This window comes from Serinus canaria, chromosome 1 (genome assembly GCF_022539315.1).
Source record: "Serinus canaria isolate serCan28SL12 chromosome 1, serCan2020, whole genome shotgun sequence".
In the NCBI taxonomy this organism is placed as follows: domain Eukaryota; kingdom Metazoa; phylum Chordata; class Aves; order Passeriformes; family Fringillidae; genus Serinus; species Serinus canaria.
The window spans coordinates 49,866,659-49,891,835 of NC_066313.1; the positions used below are offsets into that span (position 1 = coordinate 49,866,659).

The 25,177-nt window shown below is 35.8% G+C and overlaps 1 protein-coding gene across 12 annotated transcripts in view; it reads right to left on the bottom strand.

Moving 5' to 3' along the window:
• POSTN (periostin) overlaps positions 1 to 21,932 on the bottom strand; it is a 30,344-nt gene extending 8,412 nt beyond the window's left edge. Inside the window, exons 1-18 of one of the 12 annotated variants that reach the window (XM_018908591.3) lie at positions 21,697 to 21,931; positions 20,120 to 20,218; positions 16,173 to 16,237; positions 14,783 to 14,940; positions 14,032 to 14,196; positions 13,062 to 13,208; positions 12,139 to 12,280; positions 11,321 to 11,533; positions 11,026 to 11,160; positions 10,216 to 10,364; positions 9,613 to 9,749; positions 8,738 to 8,868; positions 7,048 to 7,178; positions 6,779 to 6,881; positions 6,335 to 6,402; positions 5,726 to 5,771; positions 3,600 to 3,647; positions 389 to 484 (exon numbers count right to left, since the gene is read on the bottom strand). In XM_018908591.3, the coding sequence (XP_018764136.2) occupies positions 389 to 484; positions 3,600 to 3,647; positions 5,726 to 5,771; positions 6,335 to 6,402; positions 6,779 to 6,881; positions 7,048 to 7,178; positions 8,738 to 8,868; positions 9,613 to 9,749; positions 10,216 to 10,364; positions 11,026 to 11,160; positions 11,321 to 11,533; positions 12,139 to 12,280; positions 13,062 to 13,208; positions 14,032 to 14,196; positions 14,783 to 14,940; positions 16,173 to 16,237; positions 20,120 to 20,218; positions 21,697 to 21,818 (2,155 nt within the window). In that variant the 5' untranslated portion in view covers positions 21,819 to 21,931. Of the gene's footprint in view, positions 1 to 388; positions 485 to 3,599; positions 3,648 to 5,725; positions 5,772 to 6,334; positions 6,403 to 6,778; positions 6,882 to 7,047; positions 7,179 to 8,737; positions 8,869 to 9,612; positions 9,750 to 10,215; positions 10,365 to 11,025; positions 11,161 to 11,320; positions 11,534 to 12,138; positions 12,281 to 13,061; positions 13,209 to 14,031; positions 14,197 to 14,782; positions 14,941 to 16,172; positions 16,238 to 20,119; positions 20,219 to 21,696 lie in introns of all 12 variants that reach the window. The other 11 variants (XM_009102897.4, XM_050973215.1, XM_018908594.3 and 8 more) reach the window with 11 other exon arrangements.
• Between the last annotated feature and the right edge of the window lie 3,245 nt (positions 21,933 to 25,177).

Here is a 25,177-nt window from a genome sequence, read left to right on the forward strand (position 1 = left end):
TGTGAACATCTCAATGCCCTTAGCAAAGAGAAGGCAAGGCTTATCTCTCTTTCTATCAAAATTGCCTTTTAATCGCAGAATCACATACTATATATTTGATTTCAGGATAGAAATGAGCAAGAAATTCTTGACTGACATATATGTCAGCATGCAGAGTATTTCTAAACTGTCTTGACTGAAGCTATGGAACACAACTAGGGAAAAAAAACCCTCAATTTTTTTGAAATGCATGAGAATTAAATAGTATATGATGCAATAAAATTGCAGCACTTCACAAAGGTCTTGTTCAAAACAGAACAGCTGTCTAACATGAATCACCTAGACAAAGTATAAACTGATGGGGAATAGTGAAGGCTAATGCAAATTGAGTGTCTGAAAGCATACCAACCTCCATGAATCACTTTAGTTATTGTCTCTCCTTCCCTGACTATTTTGAACTCAGGTTCCCCTTCAATTAATTTAGTGAGCTGTGTGATAGATGGGTCTGTGACATAGGAGAAAAAACAACACGTTAGAAATAGTCAGAAAATACTTGTAGTATTCCATGGGGGTGAGATGAAGCTTGCATTTTCTCCCCCTACTCTAGATAAACCAGATTATTATAACAGAGGGCTGTTTAAATCTGAGCAGTTATTTGTGGCTACATTTACAGTCTTGTGTTTTCTCACACAAGGTCTTAAACAAAGATCCTGTCATGCAGTCACTCTTTATTCATTTTGTGCATATGATATTTTTAACATTTGTTGGGAAGTTCCAGGCAATAAACCAGATCATCAGCAGCAAAAAGGAAGTCTTTTTCTAAGAGGATTACTCTGCCTCTTTGCAGATATCTTACAGCTATTTTTCCACTAGTGATCAGCATGCAATCTACACAGGGAGAGATTTTTGGATTTTAGTTGTTTTTATTATTTGTTGCTTTGGAGTTTCTTTTATTTTTTTGCTATGGGGTTTTTTATGTGGCTTTTTTTTTCCGTTGTGTTCAAGACTTGGCCAGTGGTTACACAGCTTAAAAAACCCCAAAGAACCAAAAAGCAAACTTTTGAGATGAGCTGGAATGGCTGTAAGGATATTTATCAGCATTACTGGCTATCCTATCATGGGTGAGGTCATTTTGATTACACTGACCCCAATGTAGCTCTGTCTGACATGCTAAAGCAGGAGATACCAGATAAATTAGGAACATACCATCAATTAGCAGTAATAATATTGTTCTTCTCTAATGAGTGCTGTGGGGCTCCTTTTACTTAAGAAGCTGCTGTAAAACAAACTTTCTTTATTCCTTATTCAGAGACAGAAACTTAGCACAATCCATCTTTTTTACTTTCCTTAAAAATCCCTTAAATATCTTTATATGGATTTTTGTACAAGTTGATTGTGCACTGATTATTTTTTCCATAATTACTGATCAGGATTTAACACCAGCTTTTAAAGATGTGTGCCTCCTGTTAATTGTTGCAAACAGTCAATATAGGCAACCTTCAATAGTAAAAACCAAAAATGTTTTGGGTTTTTTTTCAGTAGCAAATGACTGCATCAGTTAAAATTTAGAAATAAGTAATGCAGATGAAATTATATGATGGAATCATAAAGATTCCCTGTTATTATGGACGTCTATTAATTTAATCTGAGTTATAAACAGCTGAACAAGCCTTCTTTTATTTTTAACAGGTCCGAATGAAAAATATTTATAAATATTTTGAAGTAACTGTCTTACAAGACTTATTCCCTGCTTCTGTTTTAAACCTGGAGGAATTTTTTGCATGTTGAGAATCTATTAAATAGCAAGTTACATTGATAAAAGTGATGAATATAAATAAATAATGTAAAAGTTGTATTTATGAATATTTATAAATGCTTTATTTTTACATTTCTCAATATCTGTATCTTTTCATGTGATTGATACAGCAGATGTGTGTAAACCTAAAGGTGAAGGCATAGCCAACTATATTGCCTAGTTTAGGATCAATCCTGTGAATATTTTATCTGGTAAAATTTGGGTTTCAGTCAGATTTGACTCCATAGCTGTTTAAAATTTTAGATCCCATAAATGCCCAAGTACAAAAAATGGAAGCACAGCCCAAGAAGAAAACACTGAGACAGGAAAAGGCACACATCCCCCTCTAAACTTGGTGGGGAGAGATGTACTTATTTTTTAGTGGAAATGCCCTTGCATCATGATCCAGTCGAATTTCCTGACAAAATTAGCATTTAACTTTGCCAGCTTTTATCTACAGACTCTTGTGGATTTACGTGGTTCTGATGGCATCTGCCACTCACTACTGTTACTGAGAAAGGTCAGAAGTGACAGAATTGGTTCTATTTGGTCTATATCTGAGACAATTATCAGCAGAAAGGCTGCACTGGCCAGAGATCTTTTCCTGGAGTATGTCCCAAAGCAGAAATACTGTACTGGAAACGGAAAGGAGAAGCCCTTCAATACTCATTAACTTCTTTTTTCTCTCTCTATTTGGTGACTAAAATTTAGCTCTAAATTTGACTATACAAGTGCTCAGACTTTTAATACTTCATGCAATATTTCAAAAAATATTTTGTTTTTCATTGTTTCTTTAAAAGACAATTTTATTTCAGTTAAATTTCAACTTCTAAATGTTCTGTAAATCACCTAAACTACTCTGGCTCTGGGTTTACCAGAGCAGAAGAGATACTTTCAGAGAGTAATTCACCCTCACCATAGCAAAATTTCTGAAATAGCTTGGATGAATTACCAGATGAAATAATCTATCTATTTGTATTGCACTGTGGATCTGATTTAATGATGGAGCCTAGGCAATAAACAAAGATCAGCATATATGTTAAATGGCCTCTAATCCTAAATGGGATCAAGCACAGACTAGCTCTTCAAAAAGTAAGCATTTGTCACTTCTTCTGGAAGGAAATCCTCCCAGAAACACTGATTAAGCAGTCTGGATAAAATTCTTTGCATGACATTTTTAACTGCCTTTCTCTGTTGAAATAAAAAATTCCCTTTCAGCATTTTTATTTCAATGGGAAACTGAATCTCATCAGCTTTAATTAAGTTATGAATCAAAAGTGATCTTAGCAGTCCCATCCCCACATTTTTTCTCTTCAGTCCCATCGCTGATCTTTAAGTCATGCTTCCATATGGAGAAATAAAAAAAGCCAAAAATTGGGTAGGTATTTTCAGGCATCCAACAGATATTGGTAGTTAGAACTGATTGAAAATTATAGGAAAATGAACCAGTTTTCCTCTTCAAAGCATAAGAAACATATCTACTTTAAAATATCTGCTTTAATTTAGAAACAAAGGAAATGTCTTAATTGAAAAAAAAAAAAAGATGATAAAAAATGGCTTAAAAATATTATTTAAGATATTTTTAAATACCCATAGGAAAAGAAGAAAACTCATTTTGGGAGAAAAACCATGGATAATCTTTTAGTACAAAATATTTCAGTCAGTTCTAAGTGCAATATTTGTATCTTTGCTTTTCCAGCAAAGTGCTTAGCATTCTGGAGTTGCTGGGTATAAAATTCGTCCCGGTAAAGAAATATATTCAAGATATATTCTGAATATGTATAGGAACATATGCAGAAATATATATACCACAGGCCTCATTTACCTTCCTTTGTGATGATAGGCTGGACGTTGCTTTCAATTATGTTAATTTCTGAAAATATAGAAAATGGAATATACAGTGCATTCCATTCTTACAATTTCTTTGAGGCAACCATTGGTTAGATTTTGTCTGCTCATAAGGATGTGGGTAAAATTATAGATATTAATGGGTGGAAGAGCAACACAAAAGGATCTAGAGTATGAATCTTGGTTCTGGTTATGAGATGGTGATCCACTCAGGTCACTTGCAGACAGAATCTGCTGATATGGTATTTGCCTTTTATGAAACCCATAGGTCATGGTACCCATGATGATCTATGGTACATAACAGAGAGGGCTTGTAATATTACCCACACAAAATTTTGCACAATTCCCTGACATGACTTATGCCTAAATATTGCCCTTTTCATTCAGGAGTTGATCAGGCAGACAGGGGAAACATTCAGAACTATAGGTAGACCATGACAGAAAATTTGCCCTTGGAAGACCAAGTTGTCCACCCAGGACAGACTCAAGTATTCATTGAACACCTCGGATAGTGGAGAAGCCCACACTGATAGAGGTTCCAGTCTTCCCAGTTTCTCACTCATCTGAATCTACAGCTACAGCTTTCTAGGTGTCCACGTTGATTGACCTCTTTAACTTAATTATTACAGGTACTGCTTCCTGTGCTACTCTCACTGGCCATGGGAGGTAGAATCATAGAATATCTCCAGTAGGAAGAGATGCATAGGGATCATCAAGTCCTTCTTCTCCAAGGGGAAGGAAGACTAAGCCATATGACCAAGGGTGCTGTCCAGAAGCTCCTTGAACTCTGTCTCGCTTGGTGCTGTGACCACTTTCCTGAGGATTGTGTCCCATTGACTGACCATCCTCTGGGTAAAGAACCTTTTCCTAATGTCCATCTGAATTTTCCCAAAGCAGCTTCATTCCATTTCCTCGTATCCTTCATTGGTCCCCATAAAGCAGACCAGCACACCCCCTCCCCTGCCCTTCTTGGAGAAGGCATGGGTTGAGATGGGGTCACTGCTCAGCAATGAAGTCACCCCTCTGCCTTCTCTTATCCAAACTGAACAAGCCAAGTGACCTCATCAACTCCTCAAAATCTTGACCTCAAGAACTTTCACCATCTTGATCACCCTCCTCTGGACACTGGGCCCAAAACTGGCTCCCAAAACTGCCCCAGCACTCAGGGTGAGGCTGCCCCAGTGCAGAGCAGGGTGGGACAATCCCCTCCCTTGCCTGGATGGTGATGCTGGGCCTGATGCACCCCAGGACAGGGTTGGCTACTTTGGCTGCTGGGGCACTGTTGACTCATATTCAACTTGTCATCAAGGTGAATTACTCCATTTTTTGTTCCAAGGGTTTTTTAATTTCAGTATGTCCATTCCTAATTTTCAAAAGTCTGATGGGATGGTTTTACTTTATACTGTGAAATATGGGTTGGACTCCATTGAATTTAATAATTTGTCTAAATTCATCTTGCCTCACAAGGTTACAGCAGGAACTTTGTCTTTTAACAGCTTGTTTCAACACATACACTATAATAGGAAATTAAATGCACAACCTGAGAAAGGCTGCAAGAGAGCTAAAAGGGGTAATTTTTTTACATGTACTCCCTAAAGAGAAAATATTCTGAACAACTGTCTCCCATTCAAGCCTCATATTTGCACATATGGGAAACAGGGTCAAGAGGTACACTCTGTCCCTTTGGAAATATTTATGGAAGAAAAAGTATCTCAGCACACAGACAATGCTTCATCTTGGAGATCACAGTACAATGCTACATCTTAGAGAGAGATACAATTCTGTTATGCACCATGCACTGAAACTTGGCTAAAAGCTGAAAAACAATCTTTTCCATATGTATCTTGTCTACCCCAAGAGTTTAAACAGCTTACTTCAGGGTTACTTTCCAGTCACACATCTGGAAAGGGAAAAATACAGTAGCACAGCAGCCAGAAACATTCTACTTTGAGTCTTTCTCTTCCTTTTCTTCATTGGCACATTTTACTTTCCCAGAAATTTCTTTTTTCTTTATTGAAAAAGAGATGCACAATTCCAAATTGGAATTGGCACCACTTAAAAAGCAATATTCAACTCATCTGGAAGTATTTAAAATGAACTTACTGTAAAATGTCAGTGGAATCTCTTTGAAGGTACTGTCACGAACAAACTATAAAAACAGAAAAGCAATTTATTTGAAATTTTAAAAAAGTAGCGATTGCCTTACAGTTTCCTAGTGGGTGTGGGTAGGATTCATTGCTTCATTGACCTAAAGGTTAGGTGATGCTATTTGTCTAGGTTCTCTCACTCATTGTTGAGGGAGGATGCAATCTCCCTCAACAAAGAGGGAGGATAGCTGAGGTAGACAAGGATTTCTACTTTTCATCACAGGTTATTGATGCTGCTGGCTTTAATGGCATAAGAATTTAGTCACTGGGTATTTTTTTCAAGTAAGTGATTTGTTTTCCAAAAGTGACAAAGTGAACTAAAGAGCAGATTTGGGCCAATTCACACTGATATTATCCAAATGCAAATATTCTAGAATTATTTGGCATTGAAAAACATAACTGTTGAGTGCAGGGTATCATTCATGATTATATTTGCGTAACTGGGAGCTATTGAATGTGTTGTCTGCTGAAGAAAGAAAGGACTAGAGAATTACTTGTAACTTACAACATGCTCAGTTAGATAGATCTTGCCAGAAAGACAGAGGGATAATTACTAAAAGAATACCTTAATTTGAATGTATTTAATCAACTTCTTCAGTATTGTGAGCAGCTGATCATTTCCAACAGGCAGTTCTGACAAAAGAAACAGGCTCATAAGAGGAAATATACAACTGTGTGCATTTTACTTTGATTTACAATGATCAGGAGATGCAGGCATTCTCAAGCACTCACACAAGCTTCTACTCAATATATATTATTCCATATCAGCAGAAAAGGTAGTCTTGGCTAGTCTTGTCTTTCATATACTTTACTTTCATAAAATTTCAAAGTCTTGCCAAGGTTTTAAGCAAGGTTATTCCACAAAATGAGCTTTGAGGTAAATTTTCTGTTTCAAACTCCACATAGGAATTTTATCTTTAAATTTTTTACCTTTTGAAAGTTATTGCAACTACAAAGCATGTAAACAGATTTAAAAGAGTGGGTACAAATTTCACGAAATAATACTCACCTGCTGGATATAGGAGTTTGTCAATGACATGAATGACACCATTTGTTGCCATGAGATCAGATTCTCTTGATTTCAGTTCATTAACCAGAAGAGTATCATTCACCTGGTAAAGGATCCAAAAGAACCCAAGTTATCAGGGACATTAGAAAACAGCCCCAAACCCTACTATAACATTTGGAGAAATCCATGCCATTCTATAACATGGGTAGGCATAGAATATCAAGTCTCTGTTACAAGGCTGTAGCAGGGAGACATTTTCTGTACTTAACTGTTTTCAAGTAGAGTTTGCCTCCTTGGATGGTTTTAAGAATATTTGTTACACCAGGCTCAAAGCCACTTCCGATGAAAACTCCTTGTGTCAAGTGGTAAAGAAGAATATTCCTGAGAGCATTTTTGTCTCCTATGTAAAAATAAAAAAGTTGGAATAGAATTAAATGGTAGGGGATTGTTCATCGTGGGAATGCTAAGGATTCGCATAGACTTGAGCTAGAACAAAACATAATATGTATGAAAATACCATGAACATACAATTTGAATTTGTTAGAATGATGGCAAAGGGGAAAAGCCCAACTATTTGACAAAAAGGTACTCAGAACTCAATCACAAAGATCCTATGAGAAATCTACAAAAGAACATAAAAGGGGTCAATGGAGCAATTAGAAGTTCTGAGTTTGTCTGTTCTTATAGAGGACAGAAGGAGCTTGGAGAAGTCAGGCAAGGGGAAACCACCCTATTTTAGGGAAGACTTCCATATTTCAAAGTTTGTTTTCATCCTATGTGGGATGAAAACAAAAAAAATCCAGTATTTTCAAGACTGTCTTTAAAAAATATTTATTCTCTAACTTAACATCCTGATAGGGCTGTCTGAGGTTGAGAGTCATAGGATGGGCTGCAGAAATGCTACAGCATCCCCAGGAGACAGGGTACCAAGCAGACAAACTTTAAACCGTATCTGTTTGCCATTACATGGAATATTGACCATTAATAGTAGAATTACATGCTGATACTAGTTTTTATTTGGAGTTCCAGCCTTTATGAAACTACTACAGGGATCTTGTCTGGTGATATTCTTTTCCTGATGTCTCTTTCAGTGAAAATGTTCTGGTTTTTCTCTGATCACTGACCCTACTGCAATTTACTTCACTACTGAAATGCAATTAATTGTCTTCTTCTTCCTAGTAAAATTAGGACTCATGTTTTGTGACCGTACCATTCATAGGTAGCATTAAGTTCCATAAAAAGCCTAAAAATGGCCACTCCAAAGATTTTTGCAAAAACTATCAGATTACCTTTGTAACTATGTCACTATAGTTACTGGTTAAAATAATCCTTGGTTTGTATCTTTCTTATAGATAAATGAAGTATTTCAAAGTATTTCTTATAGATAAAGTATTATATTTTTTGAAAGCTATATAGTTTAAGGTTTTAACATTTATGGAGAAAGCAACATAATAATTTAAAAGAAAACCATAACAGAATTCTAGAAAACACTCTGGTACCGAAAAAAAAAAAATCTGCTGTAAAAAAAAAAATTATGAGGGCCAAGGAAAGCATTAAGTAACTGAGTCACAATGATAGAAAGAAAATGGTGCATAAAGCCCCTGGAAATGCAGAGGGACAAGTAAAAGTGTCTTGTTAACTACAGAATTAGTCCAATATGGCATTGGGCTTGGACAACTTCAAGTTTTGAATTAAAGACAAAAATGATGGAAGGAAGCAACATTATGGAATAAGATACTGAGGAGTGAAATTTAAATTTAAAAATCAGACTGGAGTTTTTTTCCAAGAAGACATTTTCTCTATGCCCAAGAAGGAAATAATTAAGGGGATTCCTATGACCTGCTCTATGCAAAAGGTAAACTGCTTCAGCAGACAGCTTTTGTGTGAGAGGCGTATTAGTCTCTTTTCCAATCAATTTTAATCAGCTCATAATTCCAGGGGTTTTTTTTGGTCACTTACTTATCAGTATGTCCTTGTCATCGTCAGTCAAACCTTTAAAGGCATCATTAGTTGGGACAAACAGAGTCCACTGTCCAGGCCGTGATAGAACATCATCCAAATCTGCAGCTTTCACCAGACTGAGGAAAATGCTGTTTACAGCAAACAGACAAACCACAAACACATTTTGTTGAATAGAGGTATAATTGGGTCCAGGCACTTATTTCCCCCATTTTTTAATTTCTGATAGTGTTACAATTTTCAAACACTTCTGGCTTCCCAGAAATAAAGATAGTGGAAGAGGAAAATGAGGGACAAAAAAAAAAAAAAGTAAAAAGGAAAAGGCAGTCTCAAAAGTAGCAGACAGAGGAAAAACTATTTGAAAACAAAAGATATTGGCAGCCAGGGTCAGAGGAGGATTTGTCAAATACAAAACCTTGTAGATCAAACAGCTAAAAGGAGGATGCAAAGGATTTTTATTGCTCTAGGAGTATTGAGATATTTGCAGGAAAAGAACAGAAATAAGTACTGGAAATATATGCACTCCTGCTGCATCCATATGGGATTATATCTCTAATTAATTAAAACTCCAGAGTGCATTGCATTTATAACTCTGGATGTATCACAATTCCTTCTGTCCTTTTACTTTGTGCCATAAAAAAGCATTCTAGCAAAGAATGTGGAAGCCTTTTCATTATACAGCTGGAGAAGATTCTTCTTCCCCCACATTTTTTTTCTATTTATGTTATTTGTGTAGTTATAAACCCTTCTCTGCCATCCCCGCTCTCAAAACCCCAACAACTCACACGTTCACAGTCCAAAACTTTTTCTCAGACCAGCTGTGCTGTAGATATCCTCTGCAGGAAAGTCTCAGTTCTGTCAGTATTGCTACTCACCTAAACCGCTTATCATTTCTCAGCATCTCATGCAAACTCTTTTCTGCTGGATTGATGATCTGTCTGAAGACGTGAATAAAACCATTTCTTCCTTCTTTGCTTCCTCTGACCATGCATGAATTTTCAATACATACAGCCTTATTGAAAGAGAAACAAATGTAGCTGTTTACAAAATGTTAAAAATAACAACCATATGTATTTCCTACAGTCAAATTGTGTGTTCTTGCCAGGAAATTTGGCATTGCTTGAGTAAGCAGAAATAGCAAAATCTATAATAAAATATCATGGTGCAAATATTTTAAAACTTGATTTTTTGTCTGTGTGTTTTGACCCTTGAGAATGTTCTTAATTAGTTTTAAAAATGAGCTTTAAAAATTTGTATCCACTTTGAAATTCTGTTGCATTTTCCCAAAGATTTCTCCATGTAAACAAAGCTCAGATTGAGAAAGATCAGATCTTAATTTTTTTGTTATCATAAAAAATTGAAGGATTTTTTGCTAGATAGTCATAATGGTAAATGTAGGTGGTTTAATTCAGCTTTGCCTTTTATTAACTTCCATTTTCATAGCTGGATGCATATTTTAGAAAGACTCATTCACTTACTGTGCGATACACAAAGACTCTAAGTAGTTTTCCTCCAATTGTTTCCAGCTCTTGTCCATTGTAGAGTTCATTGAGCCCAACTTTCACTTTTATAATGTGATTCTGCAGGATTGTTTTAAGAAGACGTTGATCCAGCCTTAAGGTGTCATCTACAAAGCAAATTAGATATTAATGGATTGTAATTTATATAGTGAATTTGTATTCAAATATAGTTAAAAGAATCTGGAAATACTGAATCTTTCTTTGAAATGCTTGAGTTAAAGCATGGACAGGTCTGTGTATACAGAAGACAAATTGTTTTGACCATTCCTCAAATTCAGTCAAGAACTTTTGACACAGCCAGGATTAATTACTATAACTAATGTGTCTGATGATTTATAGGTGTGCCTGATCCATTATCTGAATTACTATGTTTTGTATTAGAATTTGTCCTTTCCACCTGTACAACCAAAATCTATCCAAATTTGCTTCCTTAGTAGTGAGACTACACTCTGATTTTTTGAGAATCTAAGGAAACTGGCAGTTTATTAATATCTTTGAATTCCTACAATATTTCTGTGCATATTTTGTATCTTATTTTAGTGCTAGTATTTCCATTAGCAAATGATATGAGTGAAAACAAGCTGTGCAGCCTGGTGGTTAGGTTTGTTTTGTATTTCTACAAGGAATGTCATTTGAAAGGATGAAGTCATTCTATTTATCTGTGATGCTCTTGCAATGAGACTTAGAACAGGTACTGGGGATTAGTTGGAAAACTGTCAGGGTAGCATATATTCTTGTTTATTTTGACAATCTTTTAGGGCTACTAACCTGAGAAAGCACCATTCAGAGGTGCCAGGAGAGTGTATTGGCCTTCTGGCCTTAGAGAAGATGCCAGACCTAGCTGTGCCACCAGGTCCGTGAATGTAGTCTGCTGAGCACCCCCAAGCTCAATGACTTGTTTGGCTGCAAGTAAAGAATTAAGAAAAGGTATTTTAGCACACAATGCCTTCCTATTCCTGATTTGGATCCTCCATGCTTATCCAGAACTATATATCTGAGGGAATCTGGGTAAGGTTATTGAAAATATCTTCAGTGGAACAAGTTTTTCATGCACATCACTGACCAGAATCAGGAATTAGCACTTGATCAATGAGGTGGATAACACCATTGCTTCTCACAATATCTTTGCGTTTCACCATTTTCACTCCATTCACAGTCAGACTCTCTCCATCACAGCCAACTTCAACAGTGTTTCCTTCCAAGGTTTCATAGACAGCTCCACCTGTGATGGCTTCAGAGCACTGGAGAGTATTTAATATATGGAACTTCACAAGAGCTGCAGAGAAAAGAGCAGGAGTTTAATAGATGTAGGTGTTTGACACATATACGTATAATTTACATATAGGTGTGGAACAAATCATCCCAGCTACACTCCTTTTAATTAATTTCACTCACAGATACTTTATTTAAATTCAATGATACTGTAGGCCTCTAAATCACATTTTTGATCAAAACTATTTGGCATCCCTTACATTATTAAAAATATACTTGTTATGCTTCGATCTGCTGGTCGCTGCATATGATATGCTCCAAAAGGACCTATGAGTACAAAACTCCATAGGCTATGCAAAGGTATGAGAGAATTTCATATTCAAATAGCCCTGAATTTTCTAGGGACAGCAATGTCTATCAGACCTATGCAGCTGAACTATTAGAAAGTCAATGTGCCTATATTTTCACAGTTCCCTTTATACTGTTTTGGAGATTATATTTTCAATGACTTTCTCTCCTTAGGCAAGCAGAAATATTAGAGACAGAAGGAATACCTCCTCCTACACACATGAAAGTAGAGGTACTTCATTCCAGAGCTATGAGGATAATGTACTTTCTGCTTCCTGATCCACTCATACACATTTCTCATTTGCAAAAAAGTTTAAATACCTTCAGAGGCCACCTTGTCACCCATGATTCTTTCTAAAACTCCCCTTGGAAGTTTCTCAAAAGCTTCATTAGTAGGAGCAAAGATTGTGTAATGACCAGGTCTTCCAAGAATATCCATGACACCTGATGTAATGGCAGGAGCCTAAAATATAATTTTTTTCTTTTAATGCTGAGTATTTGAAATATTACCAAAATACATTATCTGTCTAATATTACCTCATGCCTGCAGATACTTGGATGCTAGACTGAGATAATAGTGTTTTAAAAAGAGAGATCATAAATGTGGTTGTCTGTAACTGTCCTGAACTGGATTTGAGGGATTCAGAGGATCTTCTCCACCTCTACGCCTCTGCATTTAAAATACCTTTTTGTATTTATTAAGGATATGGAAGATGGAAAAGGACATCAGTTATCTGTAAATCAATGATATATTTTTTAAAATATGCAGCATGAAGTCCCATTAAACTGTGCAAATGCATTTTTTAGAAGATGGAAAAATTAGAAACTTTTAACAATTTTTAATCATGCTTTGTCTGTACAAGAAAAATCCTTCTTATGTGCATCTACTAACTCTCTGAGTGAGGTCCTGAAATTTATTTGGCATCTTTACCATTTTTTATTATCCATTTTGAAATTGTTCTTATTTATCTAGCACCAGACTCTGTACCTTCATGCTCATGTTTCATTTTCTCAGTGCTTGAAGAGAAGACACTTTTTAGGTACAGGGACACATTCCGTGCTATTGATGTTGCCTTTTTAAATAGCTAGATTTGCAATATTACCTGGAGCTCTTAATTTAATTTATTTCTCTCTCTTACTAAGCTAACACCTCTTACTTCCAGGTTTCATAAACAAATAAAAAAGGAATTAAAAAAACCCTCCCTAAATAAACAGAGAAGAGGTTTTTATTTTTGTCCACTTACTCTAAATGATGAAAGATCATCCTCGAATTCAATGAAATCTTGAATGGTATTTGCAACAGAAGTCAGGACACGATCAATGACATGGACAACCCCATTGGTAGCAATTTGGTTGCCATGGATGATCCTGGCACAGTTAACAGTAACAACCTATATTTGAGGAATCAAGTAGTAGAAGATTAAACACTGATTTCATCACAAGCTTGGACCCTGACTCTCACAGCCTGGCAATGTAGGTACTGTAAATTGTGTATTCACTGCTGTTATTCCAATTGATTTTTTCAAAATTCGAAATAAAGCCTTGTAAGATTTGAAAGTTTGACTAAGCTTCTGAAAAGATAGCAGCAGATTTATTCAGGTTACATAGATTTCATATTCATGTTTAATTTCTTACTGCAATTATTCTGATTTTCTTATCTGGCTAATGTGTTGATACTGCTTTTTCAGCAATAAAACCTGCAGACAAGCAAACATTTTGATGCATTTAAGACAACAAAGATGAGTGAATTAACTGAGAGTTTCTAGCTTTTTTTTTTTTTGCCTAGGCAAGTAATGGATGTGTGTTTCCTACAACTTTCAATGCTCCTACCATGCACTCAAATTCAAATAAAAGACCTGTTTTAATATTATTTAGGAAAACTATAAAAATTAATAGTAGATTTTGCTGTCAAATTTATTTGATCATGTATTTTGACCACAAAAGGCTATGTCTTTTATTAAGAAAGTTCATTTTCATTTGCACTTTGATTTCTAAACAGCACAATCTTTATTCATCCTTTCTTAGTGATTAGTCTACAGACCAGTCAAAAGTTCTACAAGAGAATATTTATTTTTGTCACTGGCAAGTGACTTGGTGGATGGTAAACTTTTGATAATATATTTTCTTAGTTATATAAGGAAATAAAGGAAACAACTAAATATAAATATGAGAGGGAAAAATATATATGAGAGGGAAAAAAGAGAATAGACTTACCCCATTGGGATAATGGTTAATAAACAATTTCTGGCCATTATACATAGACACCAGGGTCATGCCATTCTTAAGATCTTTTGTCAACATGCGCTTGTTTAACATGTGGTGGTGGAGAGAATTATACAGTTCAATATTTACATTGTCAACCAAATTCCTGTGAGTTTCCTGAAGAAAAAAAGAAATTTAATTCATTACAAGCTTCAAAACATCCTGCCACTCAGAAAGATGTACATACTGATTTATCTCAGTATATGCTTCCAACATACTCAGCATCTGCTAGGGAGGACAACTTTGATGCCTATAAATCTGGCTCTACTTAAATCATCTTTAAGTCTGATTTGCTCACAAATGGAAGATGAGTCTTCACCACAGTCAAATCATTGGAGGAGCTTTAATTCAATGTTTATTCAACTAAAATAATTACTAAAAGAAGGACATCTGAATTTCTGAGAGTGTACAGCCATATATCATGCAGCTGCTAGAATTCCTAGGAGTTTCCCCAAAACTATGCTAAAGAAATTAACAATACCAATATGTGTCATGCAAGTGCTTAAGTAAGAAGCAATTACAGTTGCTTAGTACTCCTGAAAGTAAACCCAGCTTCTCTAGCTTCACAAATTTACATTAAACTTGTAGATTATTTCATTATTACTTTCTATGTCTAAAACTTGTCGCTGTTTCCAATCTAATTTATCCCACACTAGCTGCTTCAGCTGAACTCACGGACATGCAGACAGACACACACACTTACTGAATCTAATTGGTCCCAGGCTTCATTGCTTGGTGCAAAGAAAGTGAAAGATCCTCGTCCCTCAATCTCTTCTCTCAGCTTTGACATGTCAGAGTAGCGCTGGGTGGTGGTAGCTCCCACAATACCAAGTGTACCATATACATGATCAATAGGAGCAACTAAAATGAACATGAGGAAAGAATACTGTAAACTCTTCAGTTTATCACAATCAAATTTTTTCCGTCTTTTGGATGCATAATAGTTCTGAAATTGTTTAAATCAGAATTAGACAATATGTTTAGATTAAAAATTTCATTGTCAACATACTCAAGAATCATCTAAGTACATGTGCTTGCTATTGCTTTTTGTGATTTTGCTAATAAAGTTTGATCAAACAATACCGAATATTGTAAAGTTTCCTTTAAAAGATCTGTTGTATTTTGTATCAACCCAACATGAAGAAGGGAGGCTATCCCACAAAACTTTTCATGGAGTGGGTCTCCTTCAGTCATGATGGACCATAATTTGCTTTGTAGGGCCTTTACTCTTCTTCCAGTGTCCGGTTTACGCACATACTGATTCATCCAGAGAGTAAGAATGGCCATAGTCTCACAGTTAAAACATGGCTACATGGGAACAGCATTCATCTCTCCTAATTTTAGGCATCTAGAAGTTAGACATTTGCATATAATCTAATGGTTCTTGGCCCTTTTTATGGTTATTGAGAAGAACAGGTGATTCTAATGTGTGACTGATCCCATCCTAATGTCAGTATCTGAGGGGAGATTAATTTATCTGAACAAACTGAACTCTGCATTATTGATTCATATTAAAAGGATTATCTCAGTTGCAGGGATCAAAACCTATGAAATGTGTTCCTTCTCATACTGCTCTTTTCTGCTGCAATTAGTTTTATTTTTACAAAGAAGAGCATAAATAGGAGAGATGAAGAATTTCTGTCTTCATTTTCACTCTTTCTTTGACAAAGGCCATAAGACTCTTTAGGCAAATTAGATTCAAGCCTTTTCAGAAAAAGGAAAATACAAAATTTAGATATGGTCCACCCTGGGTCCTGGCTTTCTGACCACACCGGTGTGCTTTATACAAGTCGTGGATTTGATGGGAATAGGAATTAAAGCTCTTCTTTGGCAGCTTTGGGAACTGAAGGCACTATCAGTTCTCACCAATCCAGAACCTGGAAGGAGCTGGGAAATTCAACCTAGACTTTATGACCAAATTCAGTGCTATCTAATTTTTAATTGTGGTTGCCACTTGCAAATGAAGCTGTGCATTCTTAGGCAGTACTTCTTAAAAAGAGGCAATAATTTCTCATGCTGATCACCTTTGAAACTCTGCTGGAATTTTAATTCTTTCCACATGCCAATTTATATATAGGAAAATAAGCTCGTACCTGCAGGACATCCTCTCGTACCATCCATCTTCATATAGCCAGGGCAACACTCATATAAGACAGTTCTGTGGGATTCAGACAAAAGCACCATTAAATAATATGCAGAAGAAATAAACTAATTTTAGCTTAGTCTAATTTTATTTTATTATCAATTTTTTTCTTTTATTATCAATTGCTAGCACATACTCTCCAGCTTTTCAGCCTTTTTTGTCATTCAGCCTTTTTTTTAATTGATTACAAATTGGTCATATTTTACAAAATTTACAGTTTTTGAATTTAAAGAATGACTGTCATCATAAAATTTAGGCATTGGGAGGGAACAAGGGCAGGCTTATAGCACTCATATAGAGTTACCAAAAGATTATGTGACTAGAACAGCAGCTGAAGAACATTAGTTTATCTATTGTGTATTGATCAGATTATGACATTGAACAAAAAAAAAAAGATGAGGATATTAAAATAAAATCCTGGTTGAAGGGTTGTAAAGGAAAAGACAAACTTAAATGAACAGAATAGAAATTAAAGTGACAAAACAACATGTGGCCACCTACATACTGGTTATAGTATTTCAGAGAAGATCTTGTGCATTGTATGGAGATAAAAAGTGGAATAAGGGAGCCTTGGTTTTTCAAGGAAGAATTTGAAGATGGTCAGGAATGAGTTAGAGAACTAATCAAGAACAGACATAAAATGGTTACAGAGAAGGAAGTCACTAAATACGGGATGGATGGACCCAAGGGAAAGTTCACAGGTAAATGTAGTAAGGATGAGAACCAGAATACAAGAAACCAAACCCAGGGTTTAAAAAGCTTGTCATCACAGCTTGGCATTGCCAGGGGCCAGGAAATGTTATATAAAAATACTCTCAAATACACATAACAGCAAACCAGGGCTGAATGACAATTCTATAATGTAATGTTCATTTTAACATTATTTCCTATAAGATATAATGTCCTCTTAATTAATAGACAGAAATAGGAGTTCTACCATTGATCTGTTTGAAAAACCCGCCTCTTTTACAGGAAAATGCAAATTTACCAAAGTTATCACTGAAGTAATTTTGGCTCCTTGGAAGAAATTTAGTACATTAAACTTCAGATACTATTTTTCAAATTATGACACACTGTACATTATTTGGTACACTGTAATGACATCACTATTTTACATAATATATTTATTTTTATAGATGTGGCTGATGTAGGCAGTTCAAAAGTTATAAACACTCATTCCTTGAAACTTTTTACTGGGCCTTTAACCTCTACAGTTCAGTTTTAATTTGCAGAATCTTTGCTGGCAGCTGAGTACATTTTTCTCATGTTTCCTTATTTAAAACTGACAAAAAGTTAATCATAACCACATTAAAATGAACAGCTTATTCAAATAAAAAGTTGGACTTAATGTCTTCAACTTCCAAACTACTTCAAGAGATGTTAAAATAAAGTAGATCAGAAGAAAAATAATATTAAACAGCATGATTGGAAAAGTGAGTATTATCATTCCATAAAAGAGAGCAATCTGATAGAGGTGGTGAAATGATTTCTTTTTTAAACACAGTCCTTTATTTCTCTGTTCTATGAAAATATTTTTTATCCACTCCTTCATATGCACGTATGTACATGACATATTCACCCTACTTCCATGTGCATATTTTCAACTGAGAAGCCATATATTGAAAGTATTTATATAGTTCTTTTAGTACATCTCTTTCTTTAAGGCAATTCATTAAAGGTTATGTCTTGGGAGTGCATGGATAGCACAGGCTACAGATTTTAATCTAATGATAAACCTTTTAATCCTTCTTGCATCCTTCCAGAAGCTAATAATAAAACCATAATAATCTGACTATCTGTTAAAAAAAAGTGTAGCAAAATTGGAATTAAAATGTTCTCCTAACTGTGTGAACTGCTTTGTCATAAGAAAATTTATTTTCCTCCCTTGGAATAGAAAATATTTCCCCCTCATCCCATGGGAAGCTATGAAAGATTGCAGTTTAATTAGCTTTTGGAAAAAGGAAAGAGGCAGCTGAGTTATAAGCATAGAGTAAAACATGGCAAGTTTAATCCTCATACCACATCCAACAATGATACAATTAATGAAAGACAGAAAATTGGCTGAAGAACATTGGTAAGAAGAAAATGCTTCTTCAGTCAAGAATTACAAGATTAATGACTTTTTTACCACGTATCTTCTTATGCACAGCCCAGGCTTCTTTTCAGTTAGCAAGTTCCTACTTACATTATTCATGTTCCCTTACAGTTTTCTGCAGTTAGAAGGTTCTTTAGCTGTTCCCAAAATGCAAGAAAGGTGGGATGGGAGGAAAGAGGTTTGTATGGAGCATCATCCCACAATAAGGTCAGAACCAGATAAAATTTGGTGCAAGATGCAGTTCCTCTGTACAACCTGTGTGTAGGCAGAGCACACAGGGGAAATGCCACCTCAGACCAGACCAGAAATTATCCTCATGTGCATCCCTACTAGTTCAGTATAAGACTGTGGCCGAAAGAAGAAAGAAAGCAATTATTCAGCTAACAAACCAATGATGCATTCTTCAGGTTTTGGTGGGGTGCATTTCTTTGTCTTTGTTGTTTTTTGTTTTGTTGTTGTTGTTGTTGTTTTTCTTTGGTTTGTTTGTTTGTTGATTTTTGGTGGTTTTTAGCAGTACAACATTGTCTTGACCTCATCCAAAGGAGTATATTCCAAAGGAAAAAGACAGAACAGCACTACCTTAATCCTTGTTATTCTTGGCAAAGAAAGCCAGTGTACAGTTTATTCAAATCAGCTCTGTGACTCATCTGTTTCTCCTTCTTGCTGGCATGGAGATAAAATACTGCTGAGAAACAGTGGAAAGACTTTTGTTCCAACAGATGCTGATTTTAGGAAATTTGTATGTTATACTTCCATTGTAAACGGGAATTGCACACAATAAAAACTTTCAACATTTTACAGACATAAGTTAGGGAGGACTTTTTAACATGGAGATATTGACATGACATGAGCTGTTGTCCTTTGGATTAGCATTCTTATTGGAGAAGTCTCTTAGTCTTGTCTGTGTTTCTGGGTTTAGTATGCAGAGTATAAAACTCATTAATGGCTAAGACTAAGTTACAACAGATGCTTTATTATAACCACAAAAACCCCTTAAACAGCCCTCAGGAGTTCTATGACTCAACTTATTCTCAGACACGTTCTTTTCCTCATCTAGCCCTGCTCTGAGAGTGCTTGTACAGTGGCAGGGGGGTTAAAATGGAAGGGGAAGGGCAGGTGATAACTTTGTGTACACTGTCATGACCAAATCTACCCAGCCCCACCACTCAATGTCTTTCTCTGGTTGCCTGTATTAGACTTCTTGAGGCCTAGCACAGGATTTGTGAAATGTTTTACAACTAACATTCCTCAAAATTCTGATCATGAGGAGAACAAAATCTCCACATGACTTCAGTTCTATGAGTCTGAACCACTTACTGCTTCAAACTACCTTTCCTAACACATGAAGTTATCTATCACTGCTTCTGGAGCTTTGCAAGGTAATGAATTCCCTCAGATGCATTCTGAGAGCAGATTTTCTTTCATGGGAAGACATGACATCTATCTAGGAATAAAACCACAGGAGTAGGTTGCTTTCCAAAACTGCCTGTGAGAATATTCAAGCTCCACTCTAAGCATTTGCAGGAAATACCTTTCTTCCCAATGTGTCTGCGGTAGAATAGAATTTAGTGCCAAAGTTGTCAGTAGTATGGCAGACTTCACTGAAAAGGTGAAGTATTTTGGATGACTTGCAGTGTGCCCAGAGAAGGAAAGGGGAAGTCAGTATTGCAATGCCACCTGGAGGAGAAGTAAAGATTCTAACATAAACTATAAACAGCTTGTCTGTGAGAAAAGGAGATTTCTAATTGCACATTTTATTATCTCAGTCAATGGAGAATAGTTTGGAAGCAGAGCATACTTACGCTTTCTTTCCACAGATGGATTGCTGGTACCAGTTTCTGCAAGTGCTGAAGTATTTTTTTTTTGTTCCCATAACTTGCTGAAGAGCACAGACGTTTGGGCTATGGGTGCAGAGAGACACATGTTAAAAAGAAGTTTTCATGCATGAAAAATTTTACATGAAATAATAGCAAATAGTTTTCCTGTCAAGTAAGAAATGGACATCCGGCTTCATTTCCTAGGACAGGTGTGTTTTGAAGTAGCCACAGTGCAAGTTCTTGGGACTGCCCAGCTGGATTCCTTGGCAAGCCCACCCTCCCTGCAGCGACAGAAGCTTCCCCTTGGTTCTGGTTTGACCCTGTGTGTCTGATGGGCAGTGATCACCAGCTGTGCCCAGGCAAGTCTCGATATCCATTTCTCCCTTCCCCCTGTGAAGTGAATTACCAGCCACCAGGGACCAGTGAACCAGTGGGGCTCTTTTCATTAAAGTTTTTGTCTTTTACACATCTGTGCAGCTGAAGGTCGTGGGGAGATGGGGAAGAAAAGTTCCTTGTTCTTTATGTAGAAGGAAGCCCTGTCTTCTGTAAATCAATCAGCTATTTTGATTACCAACCATTTTGAGTACCGCAAGCACCTAAATAAACATTCTGGGAATTACTGGGGACCAAGGGGTAAATTGGCATGTAAATAAAAGGAGTCACAGACTTCAGAGGAGGAATACGTGTTCCTTAGCATGGTGGTGTACAAAGATGAATTTCTTACGGTCAAATTCCATGGAGCAAGGGCATTTCATCCCTTATTTTTATACTTCTGCAATTAAAAAAATTCATCACCTTAGAAGTTAGAACATATACTTTACATCACCGGGAAGCTAGTGAGCTTCTTTATTTGAAAAGCTAAAAAAAAATTTGAAAAGCATGTGTGTGTAGCATGCAGTGGGAAGATAGGATGGTAAACAATTATTATTCACAGAATGTTTTTTGCTTAAGAAGACTAGAGGAAAATATCTTTAGGCACATGTGTTTTCCTGACACCAGCTGTTAAAATTATTTCCATGTCTCCAAGCAGCCTGGCTTGTAAGCGTTGCCTTTTGGAAGCCCTGCTGAGCAGCTTGCTGCATTGCTCTAGTGGGAACAGAAGTTTCACAAAGGATTCCCAGTATATATTCCCACATTAGAAAATATTTAAATAGAGTTAACGGTTTTCATCAGGATGGAATAAAGAGAGCAAATACTGTGGATAGCTATCAACTCTGCAAAAGTTTGAAAACACATAAAAATATTCTGATCTCCCATTACAATACTTACAAACTGAAATTAATTTTGGTGATTCTGAATCACATTTTATCCATTGAGAAGCGGTGATTTTAGATTTCTTTCCATGTTATGAATTTTAACAGTATTCTGTCTCCTTTTAAAACTCTGTGAAAAGCTTTTTATTCAGGAACAATTATTGTAAAATGAATTTTAAAAGAAAATTCTACTTGAACAACAGTAAAAATTCATAGTGAAAAATTGCATGTAATATAATGCTAGAAGAAAGGGGAGAGTAAAGATTAACAAGCTTCCTTTTAAATTAGAAATAAAAGCCAGTTACTTACCCCTGGTCGCGTGCCCTTATTCGACTGTGAGTTAAAATCTTGTCATAGTGAGCAAAAGCAGCTGCTTGTTCAAAAGCAGACAACAAAAAAATCAGAAAGGTGAATAAGAAGAAGATCTTCATCTTTAGTCCTCTGTTGCTTCTGGCAAGTCTAAAAGAGAGAACTGGCAAAGGGTCTGAAGAGCTGACAATTTATATACATGCTTGAAGGTGGTGGGAGGGAACCACAGGATCAACCTGAAACTTTGTACCACCCCCCTTAGAACAGCAAGCAGCTTTTGCTGCCAGCTCTAGTAACCTAAATCAGTACCCTAATTAACCATATAAATAATTTCTTTTAATCCCCAATTGATTAATTTCTTCCTTATTACAGAAGGCTTAACATTTTATTCTGCTGACACAACAACAGAGAGAGTTTGAGAAGTTTAGACTTTGACTTATGGTTTAGTATTTATAGCACTGAGGCATCCAGAGGTCATGATCACTGCGTGTGGTTTTATTCAAACCCAGAGGAAGATGTTGTCTGTTCCCATAAGAACAGCATTGCTTTCCTTTGTTTTCCACGTCCTCACAGTTATCAGCTATGAGCTGTTTAACTAGTGAAGTTGATGAAAGTTTCAAATGCAGTTGCCAACAACCTGAAGTAGCATTTTTGTCTTGAGAAAAAAAAGCCATTTTAACACATATTCTGATTATGAAATAGTCACTCAATCAAATGCAGTATTAATTTAAATATTCATTTTAATTGTAATGATAAGAAGTCCTGTTACATAATGCTTTCATACAGAGCTTTATGTAATGTATGATTACTTATCATATCAAAATCACAGAGTATCTGAACATCTGCATGTGTACCTTTCTCTAATCATTAGTTGGTCCTTCAAAGCCTCTTGGAAATTATAATGGAAATAGAAAATGTAAACCTGAGCTGTAACTGAGGAAACTGAGGCAGAAGTGACAGGTCAAGTCTCCTATGAAGGGGCAGTCTTAAGGCTCCAGGGGCAGCTGGTGTGTTAACTGCAACCCAGGAGTTTGAAATTTTCATGCCAAGGAAAAAATTCTGTCATTTATACAGTTGTGTTTGCATAACACTTAGTGGTTTCTAAGATTAAGAGCAGAGACATTTTGTTAAATGGTTTGTGGGCTTCTGTTCTATCATGACCACTTAATACCCAACTTGCAAAAAACTCAAGATAGCTCATGGAAGTGTCAGCACCTCTTGATGTATGAGCTCCATGCCTGAAACCTCACTGACAGATCCGCTGATGGAGGTGATGGGTCAACTCTGAGATTTCAAATTACAAGCTTTAGGAGAATATCAGTGCTGTGCTCTTATTCCTCTCAGAGCTTTTTATGTCTTTCTGGTCTTTGCAGCAAGAAATACTCTGAGAAATATCATCTCTTAAGTGCCTAGCTGGGATATTTCAAGCTGCTAATTGGACTTAGTTGAGTAGTCTTTGCAGTTTGCAATTTAAGGTGAAAAAATCAGAAGATACACTGTAAAATTAACTTGAAAAACTTCAGAAAGTCCCAGAACTGTCCCAGTAACATGTTTTCTCATTGAGTACCTCTGTCGTGTCTGAGATCTCAGCGTAGCTCATGTTCTCCTCTTCCACACTTACAATGCAGCACCAAAAAAAAAAGTAGCAATTAATGCTGCTGCATGCCTTGAGCTCTTGTTTACAGGGCTATCCACCACAGTAAATGATGGAGCAATCTGAGAGGGCAACCATTTTTCTTTCCATGGCTTTCCAGTTTTCTGATGAGTGACCCTACCTCAAATCTCAGAGAATCCTCTTTGATCTCTGCATTGAGTACAGTAGGCTACAGTCCAACACTTAATAACAAGCCTGGTGACACCATTATGCTGTATTTAATGAGGAAAGCACTAGCAAAAAATAGTAAATGCAGAGGTAAACTAAGCTGCCACCTTAGTTTTTTTTTCTTCCTTCTGCTAAATACTTTGTGCTTTCAGATTTCCTGTGATGTGATGTTGAAGTCCTAATTATAAATGTTACATATTTAACTATAAAATCGATTAAAACACTGAATGGATGTGAATTATTCTCATAGTAATAGGAATAATTATTACCCACAACAGAAAGAGTATATCCAAAGAAATACCTGGAATAAGAATAGAACACGTGTTGATTTTCTTCTTTCAGGACATGCAAATAACATCAAGAAGCAAAGTCTGAGGTATCTGCTATTCTGAAGAGTTTATTGCATTTCTCTAGAGACCTCTAGTGGAGAGAAATCTGTAAAGCCATTTTCTGTGTTAATTGTTCACACTAAGAATTTATTGTATGATAAGCAATTAATTTTATTATTCCTAAAGAGGATTAGTTTAACTTAATGATACAAATTCTTTGCATTAAAATATTTAGGGTTGTGAATAACTTCTTTTGCATCAAATCAAAGCAACAGAAACATCTGTCTATTAGCAATTTGTACCCAATCAGTAAAAATGAAATCTCAACGTGATAGCAATATGGGTCAAAAGAAGCCACTAGTAATTCTGGACTTAGTTCTCTATGTTCATTTACTGCAGGACTTAATAAAAATAATTCTGCTCCTGAATCAAAATTGTTTTTGTTTTAAAGTTTAAATTTAATTTGTCAACCATTGTCAAATATTTTTTCTCCTCGTATTTCCGCCTTTTTTCAATAACTAAACTTATTTTATACATTACTCTATCTTTCCAAGTTTTAGCAACACGAAGGAGTTTATCAAAATTGCTTCGTGTTATTTTCCCCATGACATCACCCAGTGAGTGTGTGACACAGCATGTGTATACAAACATACATGTGAATTAAATGACAGAAAGCATTGCTAGGTGTAGAAACACCAAGGTAGCTCATAGCCATCTGGATATAGAAGACACAAAATGGAGAAAGGAAGAAAGGAAGACTCAAAGTTGTCATTCTGGTGATTCAGAGCTGTAGATACTAATACTTTGTTTACTTCTATATTGTAAGGAAACATTCATCTTTGTATATCCTCAGAAACTGTATCTGGTTTTAAACAAGTCAACAGGAGCTGTAAAATCAATCTGATCTCTTAGAAAGTGTTATTTTATTTTATAGTGAAATTTTGATGGAAGAAGAAATATTCCTAAATTTTAAAATATCATGTGCATACTCCAGTTTCTTGATTGTGAATTTATTTCTATCATTTTTATGCATAATGATTAAATTTAAAGTGTAATGTTCCTAGATGTTTTTCTAAACTCAGACTTAAAGTATCTTGTGTACCAATTTGTGGATCTGTTTTTCTTTAGGAAACTATATTTAATGGTGATTTGCAAACCCAGGGAAGGATTGCTTCTAATCAATCTTTCAAAAGTTTTTTGTTGTGTGGATTGATCCTTCTTATGCTATTTGAGAAAAATCTACAGCCCCAAATATCAAAATATTCTGCTTTCTCTGGGCCAAAGTGACACTAGAAATACCAACACATGAATTGTAACATGCACATGGCAA